Source organism: Caretta caretta, chromosome 1 (assembly GCF_965140235.1).
Source record: "Caretta caretta isolate rCarCar2 chromosome 1, rCarCar1.hap1, whole genome shotgun sequence".
NCBI lineage: Eukaryota > Metazoa > Chordata > Testudines > Cheloniidae > Caretta > Caretta caretta.
In genome coordinates this window covers 60,895,064-60,913,271 of record NC_134206.1, presented here as the reverse complement: position 1 = coordinate 60,913,271, position 18,208 = coordinate 60,895,064, and the positions used below count along the sequence as shown (strand labels likewise).

Sequence of the window (18,208 nt, the reverse complement as noted above, 5' to 3'; positions counted from 1 at the left end):
CCAAGGCCTGTGAGCCTGGGCCAGCCGCAGGTTTTTAATCGCAGTGTAGACATATTGTTAGGATATAGATATTCAGGCCTGTCTGTAAAGGCCTATACTCTAAGAATTTAGGTGTATTCTTATCACTTGGCTACTGATAGAGGTATAAAAGAAAGAAAGAATCAAAACCACTGTCTGCCAGTGTAAGGGCCTTCTCCTACTGTGACAGTTTGTGGCCCTGTGCTTAGGCTCAGGCCTTTGGCTAAGCAGCAGAGGCAGCCATAAGCTGGGAAGCGAACGGTCACATCCTCACATTCCAAACTAGTCACATTGAAATAAGGTGCTATTGGGCTGTTAGGCACTATCAGGACAGGATTGTATTCCTATCACCTCCAGAGGAAGGGAAGTGCCTAGAAAATGTAAAAGGAAACTTAGTTTGATAGCATCCTGTCTGGCAAGAACTCACTTATCAATAGCTGGGATGTGAAATCCTCACTTCTGTATTGTTTTGTCATTATAGTTCCCACTTTGCTGTTGTTTGTCTGTATAATCTCTGTCTGGTTCTGTGATTGTTCCTGTCTGCTGTATAATTAATTTTGCTGGGTGTAAACTAATTGAGGTGGTGGGATATAATTGGTTACATAATCATGTTACAATATGTTAGGATTGGTTAGTTAAATTTCAGGAAAATGATTGGTTAAGGTATAGCTAAGCAGAACTCAAGTCTTACTATATAATCTGTAGTCAATGAGGAAGTGACGGGGTGTGGGTGGGGGTGGGCATGTGGGTGTGTGAGATGGGAACAGGGAATGGGGGTAAGAAAATTGGAATCATGTTTTGCTAAAGGGGGAAATGGGAACAGGGAATGGGAGTAAGGAAGTTGGAATCATGTTTTGCTAAAGGGGGAAATGGGAACAGGAAATGGGAGTAAGGAAGTTGGAATCATGTTTGGCTAAGGGTAGGAATGGGAACAGGGACACAGGTGTAAGGCTCTGTGGTGTCAGAGCTGGGAAGGAGGATACTAAGGAAGGAAACTGGAATCATGCTTGCTGGAAGTTCACCCCAATAAACATCGAATTGTTTGCACCTTTGGACTTCGGGTATTGTTGCTCTCTGTTCATGCGAGAAGGACCAGGGAAGTAAGTGGGTGAAGGAATAAGCCCCCTAACACATATCCCGAGTGTCCTTGTTGGTTTTGTCCAGGTTTCCACACACCCCTGCAGACTGGCCACAGGAGGGAGCCAGCAGCCAACAGGGGCAGTGAAACTGACAGCAGTTTGGCGAAGCACATACGTGCCCGAGGATCAGCTCCCACTGAGGCCTTTCTTCTGTTGCAACCCTGCCTGCCGACTCCTCTGAGGTCTCTCAGGGAGCCCTATTCAGTGCTGGGGCCTTGGCCCATTGCAACTAGGCCCTGTGAACCTACGGGGATGGGACTCTAAATGTAGGGGGTCATTATGACTCAAGGCGCTCCTGCTGCTCACAGGCAGTTCTCAAGTGGAACCCTTGCTCTGATTTAGCCTCAGACCTGAACTCTGGCCGATATCTAATTCCATGCTAGAGGTGGATCTGAACACCGCTACCTGAGCCAATCTTTGCATAAAACCCTGCTAAAATACAAGGCAAAACAAACCTGGCCTCAGAAAACCAGCTGTTCAAGTGTAGATGCGCTGCACTGAATAACAGGAGGGCAACACAAATCAGGAATGAGAGACTGTTATCTCCCTGTCAAAATGCTTCAAATGCATCAAAGTTCATGCTGAATAAAATTGTGCATTTTTGTTTTTACCACAAAGCCGTTTTTAAGAGCAAACCGACTGTGTCGTTTTCCCAAAGTGCACTCTTTGGAAAGCAGAGTGTTTTGGATGTTAAATACGGTGCTGCTGTTTGATGAGCTCACCGTTCTCAACGGACGCTAGGGATTTGTCTGAATAACTCCATTCCGTCTGGGTCCCCAGATCCTCAGCCTCACATCTTCTTCTGTGAGTGGCGGAAGAGCCACCAGCAGACTTTCTGCGGAGAGGCCACAGCAGACTGGCTTTTACATCACTACTAGTGGCCACCCCCCGACTTCTGCAGTTCTGTGCTGCTGCTGGCAGCGGCGCTGCCTTCACAGCCGGCCCGCAGCCGCCGCCCTCCAGCTGCCCGGCTCTGAAGGCAGCGCCGCCGCCAGCAGCAGCGACGTGAGGATGGCAATACCGTGCCATGACACCCTTACTTCTGCATAATGTTTGGCCTTCGCACTGGGAGGGGTGACTACTGGGAGGCCAAGGCAAAGTTTCGGGTGGCTATTACCTGTGCAAGCCTCCACCTTTTGCCACCCCTGGATTTTGGGTGCCTCCAACTTAAGACACCTTAAAGGGCCCTGATTTTCAGTGTGTGTGTGTGTGTGGGGGGGGGGTGGGCACTTTCTGAAAGCCAGACCCCTTTAAGGTGTCTCAAGGTGGGCACCCACAATCACCAGTCACTTTGGACTCTCAAAGGGAACAGATCTGTTGCATAAGAGGCAGCTGTCTTTGCACAGAACTTTTCAGAAGAAAGTCACACTTTAAATTGAATGAAAACATAGGGGCAACTCTCAGCCTCAGGCACCCAAAACAACTGAGTAGCATTAGTGGGGATCCAGTGTATAAGAGCAAGCCTCCAGCCTTGTCACTTTCATTACCGCTGATCCTGAGGGTTTCTAACCTAAGCATGACTGGCATGTGCTCATCAAGCCTAAGCTCAATTTGGAGTGATTGATGCTCTGCTCATTTCATCTCAGAGGATTCTGCTGCATCTTCTGATCACGCTGATCGCTCAGCTCAGCTCCACTTCTTAGTGTAGCATTCACTCTGCATTGTGTGCACGCCACAGTCCGACACAGGGGCTGCATGTATTGGTGAGGAGAAGGAGATGGGTCTCTTGGACCTCCGTATGATTAGCAACCAATGAGGTCTGAGGGATTGGCCTGTCATTTTCTGCACTTTCTTTTCACCTAAAATTGACTGGCAAGCGGTGAAATCATTTTGAACTAGTGTTTAAGAGCTGACATGGTTCCCGTCTAGCCATCTCTGCCTGACATCCCTGTGAGATAGATAGTTAATTTGGTTTGCCTCCTAAATGGTAATTTAAAGGTGTTCAAGGTCTTTATGAGTATCCTCCTGCATAGGAGGAACAAGGTTGAGCAAAGTGCGACCAGGGGCTGATTGAATGAGACCCCAGAAAGCCAGTGGATTTTTTTCCCCATAGCATTAGTGATTCAGCGAGGCCGTTACACATCACTGCCTTTGTATTATGTGTCTTATGGTTAAGAATTTTAAAAGATTCTGGACACTGTATACACTGAAATTTACATATTAACTGATGAAACCCCCAGGGGAATGCAGGAATGATCAATCTAAGTTACTTACATGGCCCCATTACTGTAGTATCCGAGTGCCTCACAATTTTTTAACATTTTTACCCTCCCAACACCCGGGGAGGTAGGGAAGTGCTAGAAATCTCAGCGTATAGAGGAGGCACAGAAGCACAGAGAAATGAAATAATGTGCCCAGGGTCACACAGAAAGTCTGCTGCAGAGCAGAAAATTGCACCCAAGTCTTCCAAGTCCCAGGCTAGTGCCCTAATCACTGGCTCAGATCCTACCTCACCTAGGAGTCAGAACTGCCCACCTCCAGGGAAAGAATAAAGCCCCCCCCCAATGCTTTTCTACTTTCTAGGTTGCCAATAAGATTTTTCTTGCTTTTGCACAGACCATTTGCTTACGCTTGTGATCTCCCATTAGTCCTCTTGGCAGTTGTGGAGCTAATCTCTTCTCCTATCACAGTGAAGCATTTACCCCAGGATGTGTACATGACACCCTGACACCTCACTATTCACCGCTGTCATGTAATTAGCATATGTTTTGTACAAAGTATGTCTTGTGAGGTGTCATTCTGAAGTCTTGATCTGCTAGACATTAATATCATGTTGGATTGTATGTGTTATTGTCATATGTGAAGTTGGGCTATGTATGTGCCACTGAAACACATTGTGAGATTGAAAACACCCACAAACAGCCTTTCAAGTACAACTGTAAAAAGGCCAAACACTGTTAATGGCTTATTGAGGAAATGCACACAAGCACAAGGGTTACCCCAGGAACTGTGTACAACAGAAACCTCTCAGAGATAGCACTACACAATGGAGACTGTTTGACCCAGGTCACAGCAAAAGAGCATTCCAGCAAGTGGGAAGAAGATATAAAAGAGGGAAAATGACATCATAGGGGGTCCTCGCTCTCCGTCCAGCAACATACCTGGAAACACCTAAGGGGCAAGGATTGAACTGTGGAAAATGATGGTCCCAGGCTAGAAGGACCATTAGCCTGTGTATGAAAACCTAGGAAAGCCAAGGCAACTTGTGCCTTAAGAGTCTGCCAGCCTGTGTTATCACTCAGGTTGAGAATCTGTTAATTTATATCCTACCTATCTAGTGTGTTAAGCTCAGTTTGTGGTTTTTGTTTATTTACTAAGGTAATCTGCTTTGGTCTGTTGGCTTTCCCTTATAATCACTTAAGATCTACCTCTTCTACTTAATAAACTTGTTTTTGTTTTAAACCCAGTTTGTGTAATTCAAAACTGGGGGGTGCAAAAAGCTGTGCATCTCTCTCTCCACATCGAGGGAGAGAGCGAATTTCAATTAGCTTACGCTGTACAGTTCTCTGTGCAGCGCAAGACAATACAATTTTAGGTTTACTCTCCAGAGGGGGAGTGCACTTGAGTGCTGGGCAATTCCTTAGCTGAAAGCCTTCCCATGTGGTACTGATTTCAGTGTCTGCGTCTTTCTCAGCTGGGTGTGTCCCTACCTGTGTGTGAGTGTATGCTAGAGGAGGCTTGAGGTTCTGGCTTAGCAGAAGAGGGTGAGGGAGCCCAGGCTGGTGTAACAGGCAGGCTCAGTGGTACCCCAGTACATCAGGTGGCTCCCCAGAAGGGGGGCTGGCAACCCATCACAGTGTACTGTTCCCCCAGTTTTCAGAATTTTGAAATGAATGATGCCTCAGTTCTTCCAGGTTGTAATTTGCAATCAGAGTGGATACCTCAGAATGAGACATTTCACTGTGTCTACATGTAGCAATACAATAATGTTCTTTCTATAAACAGACTATTATAGCTATTTTGGCTAGTGTTACATACAGACCCTTAGGCGTAAAGGCCCATCCTTTTACTATCGGAAAACATTGCTCAAATATTAACAGTTAAAGGAATAACATCAGTGGGCCACATTCACCCTTAGTGACAAGTAAAGTACACCAGAGATTAATTTGGTCCAATTCATTCTGAGCCAAAATTGTACCTTCTTTTGCAACAGCCCTGTTATTCCCCCCTCTCTAAATAGGTCTAACATTTATAGAGGAGGGCCTAAAATTGGGCCAGATCCTCAGATCATGTAAATGAGCATAGCTCCACTGAAGTCAATGAAGAGAACAATGGAACTGTGCTGATTTACACCAGGAGAGGATCCAGCTCACTGTTTCACCCAAGCTATACAAACATTTCATCAAATAAAAATCATATAAATACACGCACAACTTCCAGGGCTGCATTTTCCTTTAAGAAACAATTATATTGATGTCTGCACAGGTTGACAACGTCCTTTTTAATATAGCAAACGACGCGGGGTATGAGACAATTACTCAGACAGAAGTAACTTCCAGATTATTAATAGCACAGATACAGCAGATCCTGCCAGAATGTAGATGCTGGAGACATACTGTACATCTCCAGTTGTTAGATGTTCACAGTACTAGCCTAGGTATTGTACAAATATACAGTAACCTGACTGAATCGTACTGAAAAATGTTATCAAATACTCTCCTTACTTTGATTCCTTTGATTTAGAACCAGCATGTGGAGTTGATAGAGAATCTGCCTGAAATTCTGGAGGGGAGAGGAAGAGAAAAGTTTTCTTTAAACATATGTTTTGCCCTGTGGAACAATGGAGCTTTTCAGTATTGAATTTTCTTGCTATTCCACTATTTTGTATTTCAGACAACACTTTGCCAGAGTTGCTGCCTTAATTGGAAGCTTTTTGCATTTTAATGATACAATAAATTGTATGGCGGGGGGGAAAGGCCTTTAAAATTAGTTATTAAAAAAGCCCTTGGAGTCTGAGGACAGAATTTTCAGAAAATGATAAGTTTTACAAGCAAATTTACTTTGCCTTCCTATTCAATTATGATTATAACTAACCTGTATCACCTAGGGTGACCAGACAGCAAGTGTGAAAAATCAGGACGGGGGTGGGAATAGGCACCTATATAAGAAAAAGACCCCAAAATCAGGACTGTCCCCATAAAATCGGGACATCTAGTCACCCTAGTATCATGTCATACTCTGCAGACTGTACCGTATGCTGTTCCTAAAGAGATAAAGCTGTGATAGTGTGCCATGTAAATTATTCTACAAACCTAGCAATATGCCATGTGTACACAGTTAGCACTGTTATGTAAATTCCAATAATACACACACACACACAAACCTACAGCAATATGCCTTTTCAACTACCACGGACAGCATGCCAAGTGAATTCCTTGCATAGAGTATAAACCAATACGTTTTGAAAACTTTTGTCCAAACGTCCCACAAAGTGCCATGTAAAATCGTGTATGGGGGAGTTAAATTGGCTGTAGGTTGGCAGGAACCCCACATTTTGCCTGCTTATCAAAATAGCGGACTCCTGTGGACTTCTCACTCGACTTAATCATGCCTGTGCTTCTGCACGGTAGAGTGTTCTTGGGGGCATGTGTGTGTATGTGTGTGTGTGACTAATCTGAAACTAACTAGAATTGCACAGTCAATTCTTTCTAGATGAAAACAATTGTTAGTGGTGCTGAGACAGAGTGTGTGTAACCCACACACCTCTTGGGTGTGGTGTTCGGTCCCATCTAGTGGCCCTGAGACCACTTAGAGAGATAAAATGAGTCTGCTCTACAGCCTTAGCTAACAGCCAGTTGGAGTTCAGCTCATGCTATAGAGGCTCATGACCTAAGCTCCAGAGGCCCCCGGTTCGATCCTGCCCATCGAGGACCGCGGTCTGTCAGCATTACACGTGGTTCTGTGGAGCACAGAGGCTGAGATTGAGCATCCTCTGATGGTGCTCAGGGAGAGCTAGCGTGAGTATAAATAGCAGTGTAGCTACAGTAGCATGAGTAGCAGCAGTCAAGCCATGACTGAGCTGTGCCGAGTACAAACCCTGCAACTTGGTGGGTACATGGCACGTCTCAGCCAGGCCTCTGCTGCTGCTACCCATGTTACCACAGCTACACTGGTATTTACACCCACAATAGTTGGATGACAGCTACTGTGTATGCATACATGAACAGAGGAAACCAGCATGCTAGCTCGGAATGTAGATGTAGCCCATGAATATGCCTACACTGCAAGTGAAAGGTGTGATTTTAGCATGGATACCTGTGCTAGCTTTAACCTAGATAGCATGGGTAACAATAGCAGTGGGGGCATGGTGACATGGGCTTCAGTATGGGCGAGCAACCTGAGTAGGTGCCCAGGGTCCCTGGAGGACTTTTTTGCAGGTTGCTATCCTGTGCTGAAATTAGGGCCACGACATCTGCACTGCTGATGTTACCTAGGTGATCTAGACTGAAGCTAGCATGGATATGCCTCCTTGTGCTACCATCCCATCTTTACCTGCACTACAGACACACTGTAAGAGCTTGTCTACACTTGGGATTACCTCTTACACCAGTACAAACCCTCAGTGTAAACATGTTGCACCAGTGTAAGAGGTAGTTTTCACTGGTGTGGTTTATCCTTGTTTGCAACCAGGGCGAGCTGCATCAATGCAATCCATTTTTTACACGCGTGCAGCACATCTATACTAGGTGCTGCTGTAACCCACTGGTCAGTGAGTGTTACACATCCCACTCTGTACCCACCCCTCAGAGACTATGGGTCTGTTACAGCTTTCAGCTACAGAGTCTGGCTCTTTAGCTCAAGCTGTAGAAACTCTGCTTCAAAGATCCTTGGTTCAATTCCTGATGTTGACCAACGTGGTGGCCAAGGCCACACTAGCATCAGTGGAAAAATCCCAAGCATGGTTGTGATCTAAAAAAGAGGAACTTATATAGAGAGAAATAGAGGGAAAGAAGACAGAGCCATTCAGCAATGAGTAGGAGATGGAAGAGAGACGTGAGAGACCATCAGGGATTGAGGGTCGGGGGGAGAGAAGAAAAAGGCACATGGACAGCAAGGGGATGAAGAGAGAGGTTTATACACTAAGGTGATGGGAGGAGGTTGAGGATAAGAAAGGGAAGATGCAGAAGACACCTGGGGAAAAGAAAGCACAAGAGAGAAGTGCTGAAAGTAACTGGACAGGTAAGCTGAAAGAATCAAAAACGGTTCCTGGATGCCATGTTAATGCCCATACTTCATGGGCCATTCACACCAGGACCCCTTTATGCTGCTCTGGCAGCACGAAGAAACCTAAAAGTGGGTACCTGGTGCAAATTTATACCCACTTTTAGGTCCCTTTACACGTCTAGAGTAGTGTAAAGGGGCCGTAGTGCGAATGAAACTCTGGCCCTATATTTTTACGTCACGGTGGACATTCTAAAACAATGTGTTGTAGAGCTGCACATATATCCACTATATTAAACTTTATAGGACAGTCATTTAAAAATGAAGAGGAGTTCATTTTAATATGTTCAGGCCCTTGTTGTATCTGCTTTCTGTAAATATTTTAGTGGGTGAGTTTACTGGCATAAATATTTGTGGCAACACCAAATTTTAAGCAAAAGTGTTCATGGACAGGAAATTCTGAGTTTGTAAATGGAGTATTCACACTGAAAACCTGATTCTAAAGTTGGGTTGACATTATACAGACATTCAGACCTGTTCTAGGACCGGTTGGAAGAATAGTGCACACAAGGCTCTGGAAGATGGATCTGGTTTAGTTAACTTGTTGAAAAGTGGTTTTAACTAAACTGGTTTTAAATATGGATCCCTTTGCTAGAGCTTGTTTATATTACTGGATAATCAGCTTTAGAACGGGATGAAATATTTTTGTAAATTTCTGAAGAGTAGACAGGACTTAAGAGTTACTCTCATCCAACCAAAAAACAGAAACTTACCACATGATCACAGTATAGCATACCATGTGATCAACGTGACCAATCAAATCTAACCACACCAGTTCAAATTTCAAATATTGAATTCTCCCACAAATTATTCACAATCTACAGTCCAAGAATTATTTGTGACTATTTTTGATCCAACGTTAAAAACTGGAAAAACAATGAGAAACCTGTAGGTTGTTCAGTCAGCACATGAAGAAATAAGGCAAAATTCCTCCTTTTTTTGCTACAGATTATTTTACCAGCTTTCATATTTTTCCTGCTTTTCCCCTTCCTTTTGAGATATTTCCCCACAGAAATATTTCATTTTTTCTTTTTGAAAAAACAAAACAAAAACAACCCCCCACCACTAATGAACAACGAATAAAGACGACAAAATTACATTTGGAATTTCCCTTCTTTGACAATTTTTGTCCTGATAAGAGTCTGTATAAATCTGTATTATTGACTGTGCTTTCTGGGTCCAAAACAAGGAGTTCCCAAAACCCATATTTGATTTTTTTACCTACCATGCATCCATGTACACTCTATGCCAAAGAAGCCACAGACAGAGTATCATCTTACTTGCATTTTAAATTGCAAGTCAAAAGTTTATGGTCCAACATTTTAGTTCTTAGCTTCCTTCCTCAGAATGGCATTTGTTGAGGTTACTATATGCATTCAGTTCTAGTTAGTTGACAGCATTGTTTCAAATCTTTGACCTATTCCAGTGGGGGATTTACTTGCAAGGATGTAGCTCGTGTGAGTGCATGCTAAGAATATTTGATTTCATTGTGGAGAAGAGAGACTTTAAATGGTTTTTATGCATTAAGAAAATAAACCTTGTATATGAGCAGAGATGACTATTGTAATTCTAAGGAAGTGGGTAAGGCGTGCACTGCAAATACACAGAGTGGAGGGGAGAATACCTATTCCCGCTACATCTCCAGAAGACACAGTGCTGCTGCTTTCGCTCCTCAGGGAGAGGCAGCTGCAAAAACAGCAGCTGTCCCTGCAGCTCCCAACTGTTTGCCGTTGCCTCTCCCCACAGCCACAGCTCCCGGCTTGCTGGCTCCAGCAACTCCTATGCAGGGAGAGGGCCTGGTGGCATCATGAGATGGAACGGGGCCAGCAAACCCTGGCAAAAATCTGGGGAGGACACATGACCCCACGTGCCTCGCCTACGCGTCGCCTTTGGCTTCTGCTCAGCGGGGACGGGGGCTGTCTTGGGGTTTCAGCTTTCAAAGTTCTTAAGATTGTCATATGTGGCTCAGAGAGTCAGTAAATTTGGCCACCCCTGGTATAAAGCCTTTGAAAATCATAGTTCACGCATGCTCAGTAGAGAAGTCTTCAATTTTAACAGCTATAAAGCCAAAGTTTGTCATCACTGAGCATGCTGCAGCCCAGACTTCCCCTTAGTGACCACTCTCAGGTGCTCTGGGCTAGGAGGGGAGGATGCGTGGTCACTGGAACTCAGAAAAGGGAGCCTGTCTCCTCTGAGTGCTCAGTGACCTGTATTGCTGGTATTCATGCTATGTGGAGGAGGAAGCCATCTGATTCTAAAGCAGAGGGGACAAAAGCTGGACCAGGGGTGAAGGAAAGGAGAGAGATTGGTACAAGAAGCCTGGTGAGACTGGGACTGGGGGCAGGAGAGAAACTGGGATTGGCTGGGCAAGGAGACTGGGGCTTGGATGAGCAGCCTGAGGAGTAAAGACTAGGACTGGCTAGTCGAGAATTGACTGCGATGAGGCGCCAAGGATGGAGAAGAGGCAAGAAAGGACAGGACATGGACAGGTTGAAGGGGCTAGGACTGAAGGGGTCAAGTTTGAAAGGAACAGAAAGAAAAGTCTGGGCCCATGAGAGAACACTCCCCTCCAGAGTCTGGAATTGAACCCACAGTTCCTGAGTCTCACCATCCCTCTGCTCCCATCAAATAGCTTTGAAACTCACTGACCAAGTGTGTCTCTCATTCCCCTCTAGTGCTGGTCTACGTAGAGGATAACAACCTACTATTGCTATCAGTTACTCCCTTAGCTCAAGTGGCAGAGGTCTGTGCAGTGGTTCCAGAAAGTTCCAACCCAGCTATTGACCCATGTGAGTGTTGAATTTATATTTTTTAATTGCTTTTTAAAAAAATCTAGAAAATTATATACCCTTTCTTCCAAACCAGTGTGTAAAGAACTTTATAAATATTGCTAAGTCAAACTCTCAAAAATTACGAAATACCAGAATCAAGGTTGCCTCTGAAACCTTAATTCAGTGTTCTTATGCATATGCATTATGTGATTGTGTAATTAAAGACTGAATCATACTATTTTTGCCACATTTTCTAACTTTTGAGCGCTTGACATTGCAATCTTAATCGTTGTTCTTTTAACAGAGATTTTGTGTGTGTAATTAAATAGAAGTGTGGCTATCGACCACACGTGAGCAACCCATTGCAAAATAAATTTGGAATTTTAATCCCATATCCATAAAACATTATTTCATGCAAACTAGTGCATTTATAGTACAGGACCTGGTTTTTCCACTCACTCCCTGGGTTTACACCAGTAGAACACCAATGACTTCAATGGATTGGCTTCTGATTACACTGGTACAAGGGAGTGGAGAATTGGATATTTCTTACTACCAGTTTTAAAGACAATCACGTATAGCGAAGTGACTCCAGAATATTGGGGACTACAGTGAAATAAAAGGTGTTGAAAGCAGCGTGACACAGGTGATGAGGCAAAACGGTAATGAGTATAAGTAAACAAGATTTTTGTGATTTAAGAGGTACTTTAAAAATAAATAAAAATTAAACTCTTCTTCCCTCAGTTTTCTGCGTTGTACAGTTGGCTAGATTGCATGACAAGCAATAAAATAATGCTAAAGGCTGGGTATAAAGCAAAAGAGTTGCAATCAAACAGATTTAGGATATCACCACCTGACATTGTCTTTTATTAATTTGCTGGTGGTTGTATGCCACAGAATGACCTGTTAAGTTCCAGATGGGCATAAACCACAAAATTCACATCTGGATTTCAAGCACCTTGAAAGTTCCAAGGTGTCATTTTGGCCCCTCGTATGGATGGGATTTGCACCCAGCCTTGCCCTAACTCTGGTTCCCATCACTGGTAAAATTCCCACTGACTTCAATGGGAGTACCTAGGCCAGAGTGCAGCACTACTGAAAATCCCTCCCAGAGCGTTTGTGTTTGCATTCAGATTTGGGTTCTGACCCCGCCATCAAAGCTCAACACCCTTCTTTACCCAAGATATCTGATGCAAAAAATCCATCTGTTTATGTGGCAACTGTGGATCCATTTCCCAAAGCTGGGTACCTAAAACAAGGTTCCTAAATCTGGATGTAGGTGGTCCATGGGTGGGATTTTCTAAAACACTCATGATCGGCCTAACTGCTCCCACCAAAGGTTTCAGAGTAACAGCCGTGTTAGTCTGTATTCGCAAAAAGAAAAGGAGTACTTGTGGCACCTTAGAGACTAACCAATTTATTTGAGCATAAGCTTTCGTGAGCTACAGCTCACTTCATCGGATGCATACCGTGGAAACTGCAGCAGACTTTATATACACACAGAGAATATGAAACAATACCTCCTCCCACCCCACTGTCCTGCTGCGAATAGCTTATCTAAAGTGCTCATCAAGTTGGGCCATTTCCAGATTTGTGCTGGAAATGGCCCAACTTGATGATCACTTTAGATAAGCTATTACCAGCAGGACAGTGGGGTGGGAGGAGGTATTGTTTCATATTCTCTGTGTGTATATAAAGTCTGCTGCAGTTTCCATGGTATGCATCCGATGAAGTGAGCTGTAGCTCACGAAAGCTCATGCTCAAATAAATTGGTTAGTCTCTAAGGTGCCACAAGTACTCCTTTTCTTTTTGCTCCCACCAAAGTCAGTGGGAGTTTTACTGTTGCCTTCACCTGGATTATTTAGATCAGCACTGAGAGCATCTTTAAAAAGCCTTCCAAAAATAACCATGTTCTCCTTATCTGAACACATGTTTTAAAAGGACAAAGAAATCCCCCTCTCAGCCAAAATACCTGCCAATAATCTGCCTTTGTGTGAAATTTCTTCAGCCTTTTCCAAGTGAATTTCCTTGTACTTTTTATTCAGCTCTCTTGAAAGGAAGGAGATGGCTCCTTCCGGATCTTTTTTATCTGGGACATGCTCTCTGCTGACTTCCCCACTCCTCTCTCTCTCTAGCAAACAGAGATTACTCTGCTTAACGTACTCCTCCACGGACTGGTTACTAAGGACTCCTTTTGCAGTCAAATACTCTTTTTCTAGCTTTTTAACATTTTCTACAGTGAGGCACAAAATAGCAGATCGGGAATCTGATGAAATACACCCAGAGGGAGATGGGGATGTTCTCAGTTGGGGCTGGTTACTGCCAGCCACTGACAGCTTGTGTCCTTTCGACATATCTGCAATGCATTAAGGAGATGAAAATCTTCAGCAACAGGCAAGAAGTCAATTCATCATTCTGGTAACAAAGAAAGAAAGAAAGAATAATCCCATTAGTCATTTGCTACTGCTGGGCACATTGATTTATGTAGTTAAAATATTCACACTGAGATAACCTTATTAGATTGAAAATCACTTTCTTTTCAGGAGGGTCTACTAGGGCTCCAATCCAACAAAGCACTTAAGCATGTCCTTAGTATTAAGCATGTGCTTAAATCCCATGGAAGTCAGCAGGACTTTGTTAAGCGTGTGCTTAAGTGCTTTGCTGAATCAGGCCCTGGGATAGCTTAAAAAAATGAAATACCAAAATACCTCAAAGAACTCTATATTCATAGGCTCAAACACACTAGAATCAAATACCTCGCCTCATAATACACATTACCGTGGTACCCACTAATGCTGCACTAAAGATTGCGCCGGTGATGTCATTATTAACCCACTTTTCCAGGGGCTTTGTCATTGGCTATAAAATGCGGAATGGTTGAAACTTACCATATGAAGCCTAGATCCAAGTGCACTTTATATTCACTATCAGCGTTCAAACAAATTGTTTTAGGCATTTTATGCTACATGCTGGCAACCACCACAAATATACAGAGGAATCTGTTTAACTGGCCCAGCTGGTGGTCCATTTAACATGCCAATTAAGAGATGACAAACAAGACAGCCCAAGAAAGACTTGAAATGAATAAAAATATTAGCCTTTGAAAATCCTGTATGGATCTGATATTTTTAGTTTTGTACAGCTCTTTGTGAAACATACACTAGTCAAGCAGAGTGACTTGCCCTGCTCTTTTGAATACCTGGCTAATGATAGCTTCTTCCTCTGATCCACCCAATCCGTTTTATGTAAAGAAAAAGGAAAAGGGGGGTGGGAGTGGACTAAAGATAGGTTGATGGCCCCTGTGCTTCACAATCCCATCTTGGATATTATCATGCATTGTTTTCCTCTACTCTAGTTGCTCACCAATATGGTCATTAACACACATTTTACCTATGTTAAACATCAGATTAATAGTTTGGAGACTCTCCTTTACCTTTTTAAAGATTGGAGGAACATTCAGCTTTTCTCAGTGATTGAAAAACTCACCTGATTACCATAGATTCCAAGGTCAGAAGGGACCATTATAAAAAGAAAAGGAGGACTTGTGGCACCTTAGAGACTAACCAATTTATTTGAGCATAAGCTTTCGTGAGCTACAGCTCACTTCATTGGATGCATGCAGTGGAAAATACAGTGGGGAGATTTTATATACACAGAGAACATGAAACAATGGGTGTTACCATGCACACTGTAACGAGAGTGATCAGGTAAGATGAGCTATTACCAGCGCGGGGTGGGGGGGGAGGGAGGGAAGGGGTATATTTTGTAGTGATAATCAAGGTGGGCCATTTCCAGTAGTTGACAAGAACATGTGAGAAACAGTACAGGGGGGAAATAAAAGGGACCATTGTGATCATCTAGTCAGATCTCATGTATATCACAGGCCATAGAACTTCCCCAACATAATTCCTAGAGCACATCTTTTGGTATAACATCCAATCCCGATTTTACAATTGTCAGTGATGGAGAATCCATCATGACCTAAGCTCCCTCTAATCTGTGTGGCCACGCAGCAGGCCATCAACGGCCGCATAGGTGCGCAGTGGGGAGATGCACCTCTCCCCCAGCCCCGGGCTGCTGCAGCAAGAGAGGGCTGGGGGGAGTCCTCTCTCCCCGCCGCAGTCCCGGGGTAGCCTGCACCCCAAACCCCTCATCCCTGGCCCCACCCCAGGGCCCGCACCTCCAGCCACAGCCCTCACCCCCCATAACCCAAAGCCTTTTCCTCAGATCCGAGTCCCCTCCCACACCCCAAACTCCTCATCCCCAGCCCCAAGAGCCTGCACCCCCAGCCAGAGCCCCTCACCCCCTGCACCCCAACCCTTTGCCCCAGTCCTGAGCCCCCTCCCACACCCCAAACTAACCCCCAGAGCCCACACTCCAACCCTCTGACTAGCCCTGAGCCCCCTCCCACACTCCGAACCCCTCAGCCCCACCCCCGCCACACATCAGCTGCATATTGGTACACATAACAGAATTCATTCTGCACATGGACGTAAAAAATTAGAGGGAACATGGATCACGAGCCATGGTAAATTGTTTCAATGGTTAATTACCATCACTAATAAAAAATTAAAATGTTATTTCCAGGCTGAATTTGTCTAGCTTCATCTTCTGGCCATTGGATCATGTTATACCTTTCTCTGTTAGATTGAGGAGCCCAATATTTGTTCCTCATGTAGATACTTACAGCCCGTGATCAAGTCACCCCTTAACCTTCTCTTTGTTAAGCTAAATTGATTGAACTCCATGAGTCTGTACCTATAAGCATGTTTTCTAATCCTTTGATCATTCTCCTGGCTCTTCTCTGAGCCCAATCAAATTTATTTATATTCTTCTTGAATTGTGGGCACCAGAACTGGACATAGTATTGCAGCAGTGGTCACACTGGTGCCAAATATTATCCTTGCTGTAGCTCTGCTATATTCTCAGATAGTTCCTTTGGGGCCCTACATTACATCTCTCCAAGTTCTGGAGAGTTTTGTTCATTATGTTTCCAATGAAAAGGAAAGGAAAGGAAAGGAAAGGAAAGGAAGGGTCTTTTGCCATATTCGTCCAAATTAAGGGCAAGGAAATTCAAGTCTGGTGAGGGGAACCCAGGGGGAGGGATAGCTCAGTGGTTTGAGCATTGGCCTGCTAAACCCAGGGTTGTGAGTTCAATTCTTGAGGGGGCCATTTAGGGATCTGGGGCAAAAATTGGGGATTGGTCCTGCTTTGAGCAGGGGGTTGGACTAGATGACCTCCTGAGATCCCTTCCAACCCTGATATTCTATGACTCTAACCAAATGCAATTCCTTGCAAGGAACATCTAAGGCTCTTTAAGGAGTTCTGTGCTGTACATTGGTTTGGTGTTATTACAATGTATTGTTGCTTTCCAAGAATGTCTTGCAAAAGCCATTTCAAAACATTTAGCTATTCTGAAATTCTGCTGAACCTTGCCTTTCCTATCTCACAACAGCTCCCCTTTTCCTGTCCTACCCTCTCCTTAAAGCATACCCTCCTCCTCCTCCTAATAATAATTCCAGGGAATTCTGAGGTTGGGGCTGGTGGAATAAAACTTTGAAGGCAAGTTTCCTTATTATTGTAGTCTCCTTATATTGTAGTCTGTGTAGAGAGGGTTGATGTAGTGCATCCTGTCTCCTATCCCAGATTTGGAAAGAGGTCCAGCAGAGCAGCCATTCTGGGTCTGTGATGTGACTGGAGGAAGTTTTAAGAGCCTTGCCCTCATCTGCAATGGGTCTTGTTTGCTTCAGAGCAAGCAGGGAATGTCCATTATCATAGCTCTCACTGGTATATTGCTCTTGGGGATTTTTCAAGTTCATCAGCCTACACTTGGTGACCATGTCATACATGGGTTTGTTGTGGTCTTTCCTGGCAGCTGCTATCAGAACCCCAGGTTCAAGAAAAATGGAGCTGGCCACCAAGGAGTCAGAGAAAGAGGAAGTTAGAGATGAGGTCTGGGAATTCATAACCACCAGAGGCAAGAAATCACGGAGGCAATCTGCACAGCTGGAGACAGATGAGGATGGGCGCATCACAGAGAAGAGGACTAGGAAGAATTCTACACAGACATAAGTTTCAAATTGACACCAGGTCCTGAACGTAGAAACGTTGGAAGAGACCTCTCAAGATCCAGGAGGTCTAAGGGGACAGAGAGATGTATGGTACACACATGTAGATGGTAGCTTAGTCCAACCTGTATGAAAAATTGAGTTGCCCTCAAAGAGTGTTCCAGCCATCCAAGGAAGACAGACAATCCTTGTTGGAGATCCAATACTTAGAACACTTGAAAGAACATTCTGCAAGGGACAGGTGGACAACAGGACATTGTGCTGCCTTCCCAGAGCCAAAACAGGAGACTTCACTCCAAGATTGGATAGGCTTCTGAAGTTGATGGGTAAGGAGCCATCAGGGATGGTTCACATTCACACTAATGACCCTGAGTCACGAAATATCTCGCAGATAGTAGATGACTTCAGGAAACTCAGAAACTTGCTGAAGAAGAAGAATGTTCAAGCAATCTTCTCTGAGATACTTGCTGTCCCACAAGAGAAGGAAGACAGAAGATTCTGGAAGTGAACCACTGGCTAGGTAAGCAGTGTAAGTTTTGGCTTTGTGGAACACTGATCCACCTTTTGTGGGAGAGCTGGCAGTTTAGTTTGGATGGCCTCCACCTCAGAAAAAGGCCTCCAATCTACCCAGGGACAGGCTGGCTAGAGTAGCCAGGAGGGGGTAAACCAATAGCAAAAGAGGAGTGTAAAAAAAGAGCGAAGATCTGAGTGCTCAGCACAAAATTAAGACTAGGAGAACAAAATTAATCAAGGAACCAAAGGGCATGAAGAGAAAAAAAAAATCATGAATTGCCTTAACACCAATGCTAGTAGCCAGGGTAATAAACAAGAGGAATTGGAATTGCTCATTTATGAGGATAAATTTGATCTAGCTGGTGTTACTGAACCCTGGTGGGATGATGTGCACAACTGGAATGTTAAAATAAATGATTCTAACCTATGTAGGAAGATCAAGTGAATAGAGGGGGAGAGGGACTAGCACTCTATGTCA

At 44.2% G+C, this 18,208-nt stretch overlaps 1 protein-coding gene across 1 annotated transcript in view; it reads right to left on the bottom strand.

The window, feature by feature from the left end:
* The window catches only part of ERICH6B (glutamate rich 6B), a 63,079-nt gene that overhangs the window by 35,996 nt on the left and 8,875 nt on the right, over positions 1-18,208 (bottom strand). Inside the window, exons 2-4 of the mRNA XM_048850639.2 lie at positions 13,122-13,564; positions 5,822-5,879; positions 1,880-2,028 (exon numbers count right to left, since the gene is read on the bottom strand). Of these exons, the coding sequence (XP_048706596.2) occupies positions 1,880-2,028; positions 5,822-5,879; positions 13,122-13,503 (589 nt within the window). The 5' untranslated portion in view covers positions 13,504-13,564. The remainder of the gene's footprint in view (positions 1-1,879; positions 2,029-5,821; positions 5,880-13,121; positions 13,565-18,208) is intronic.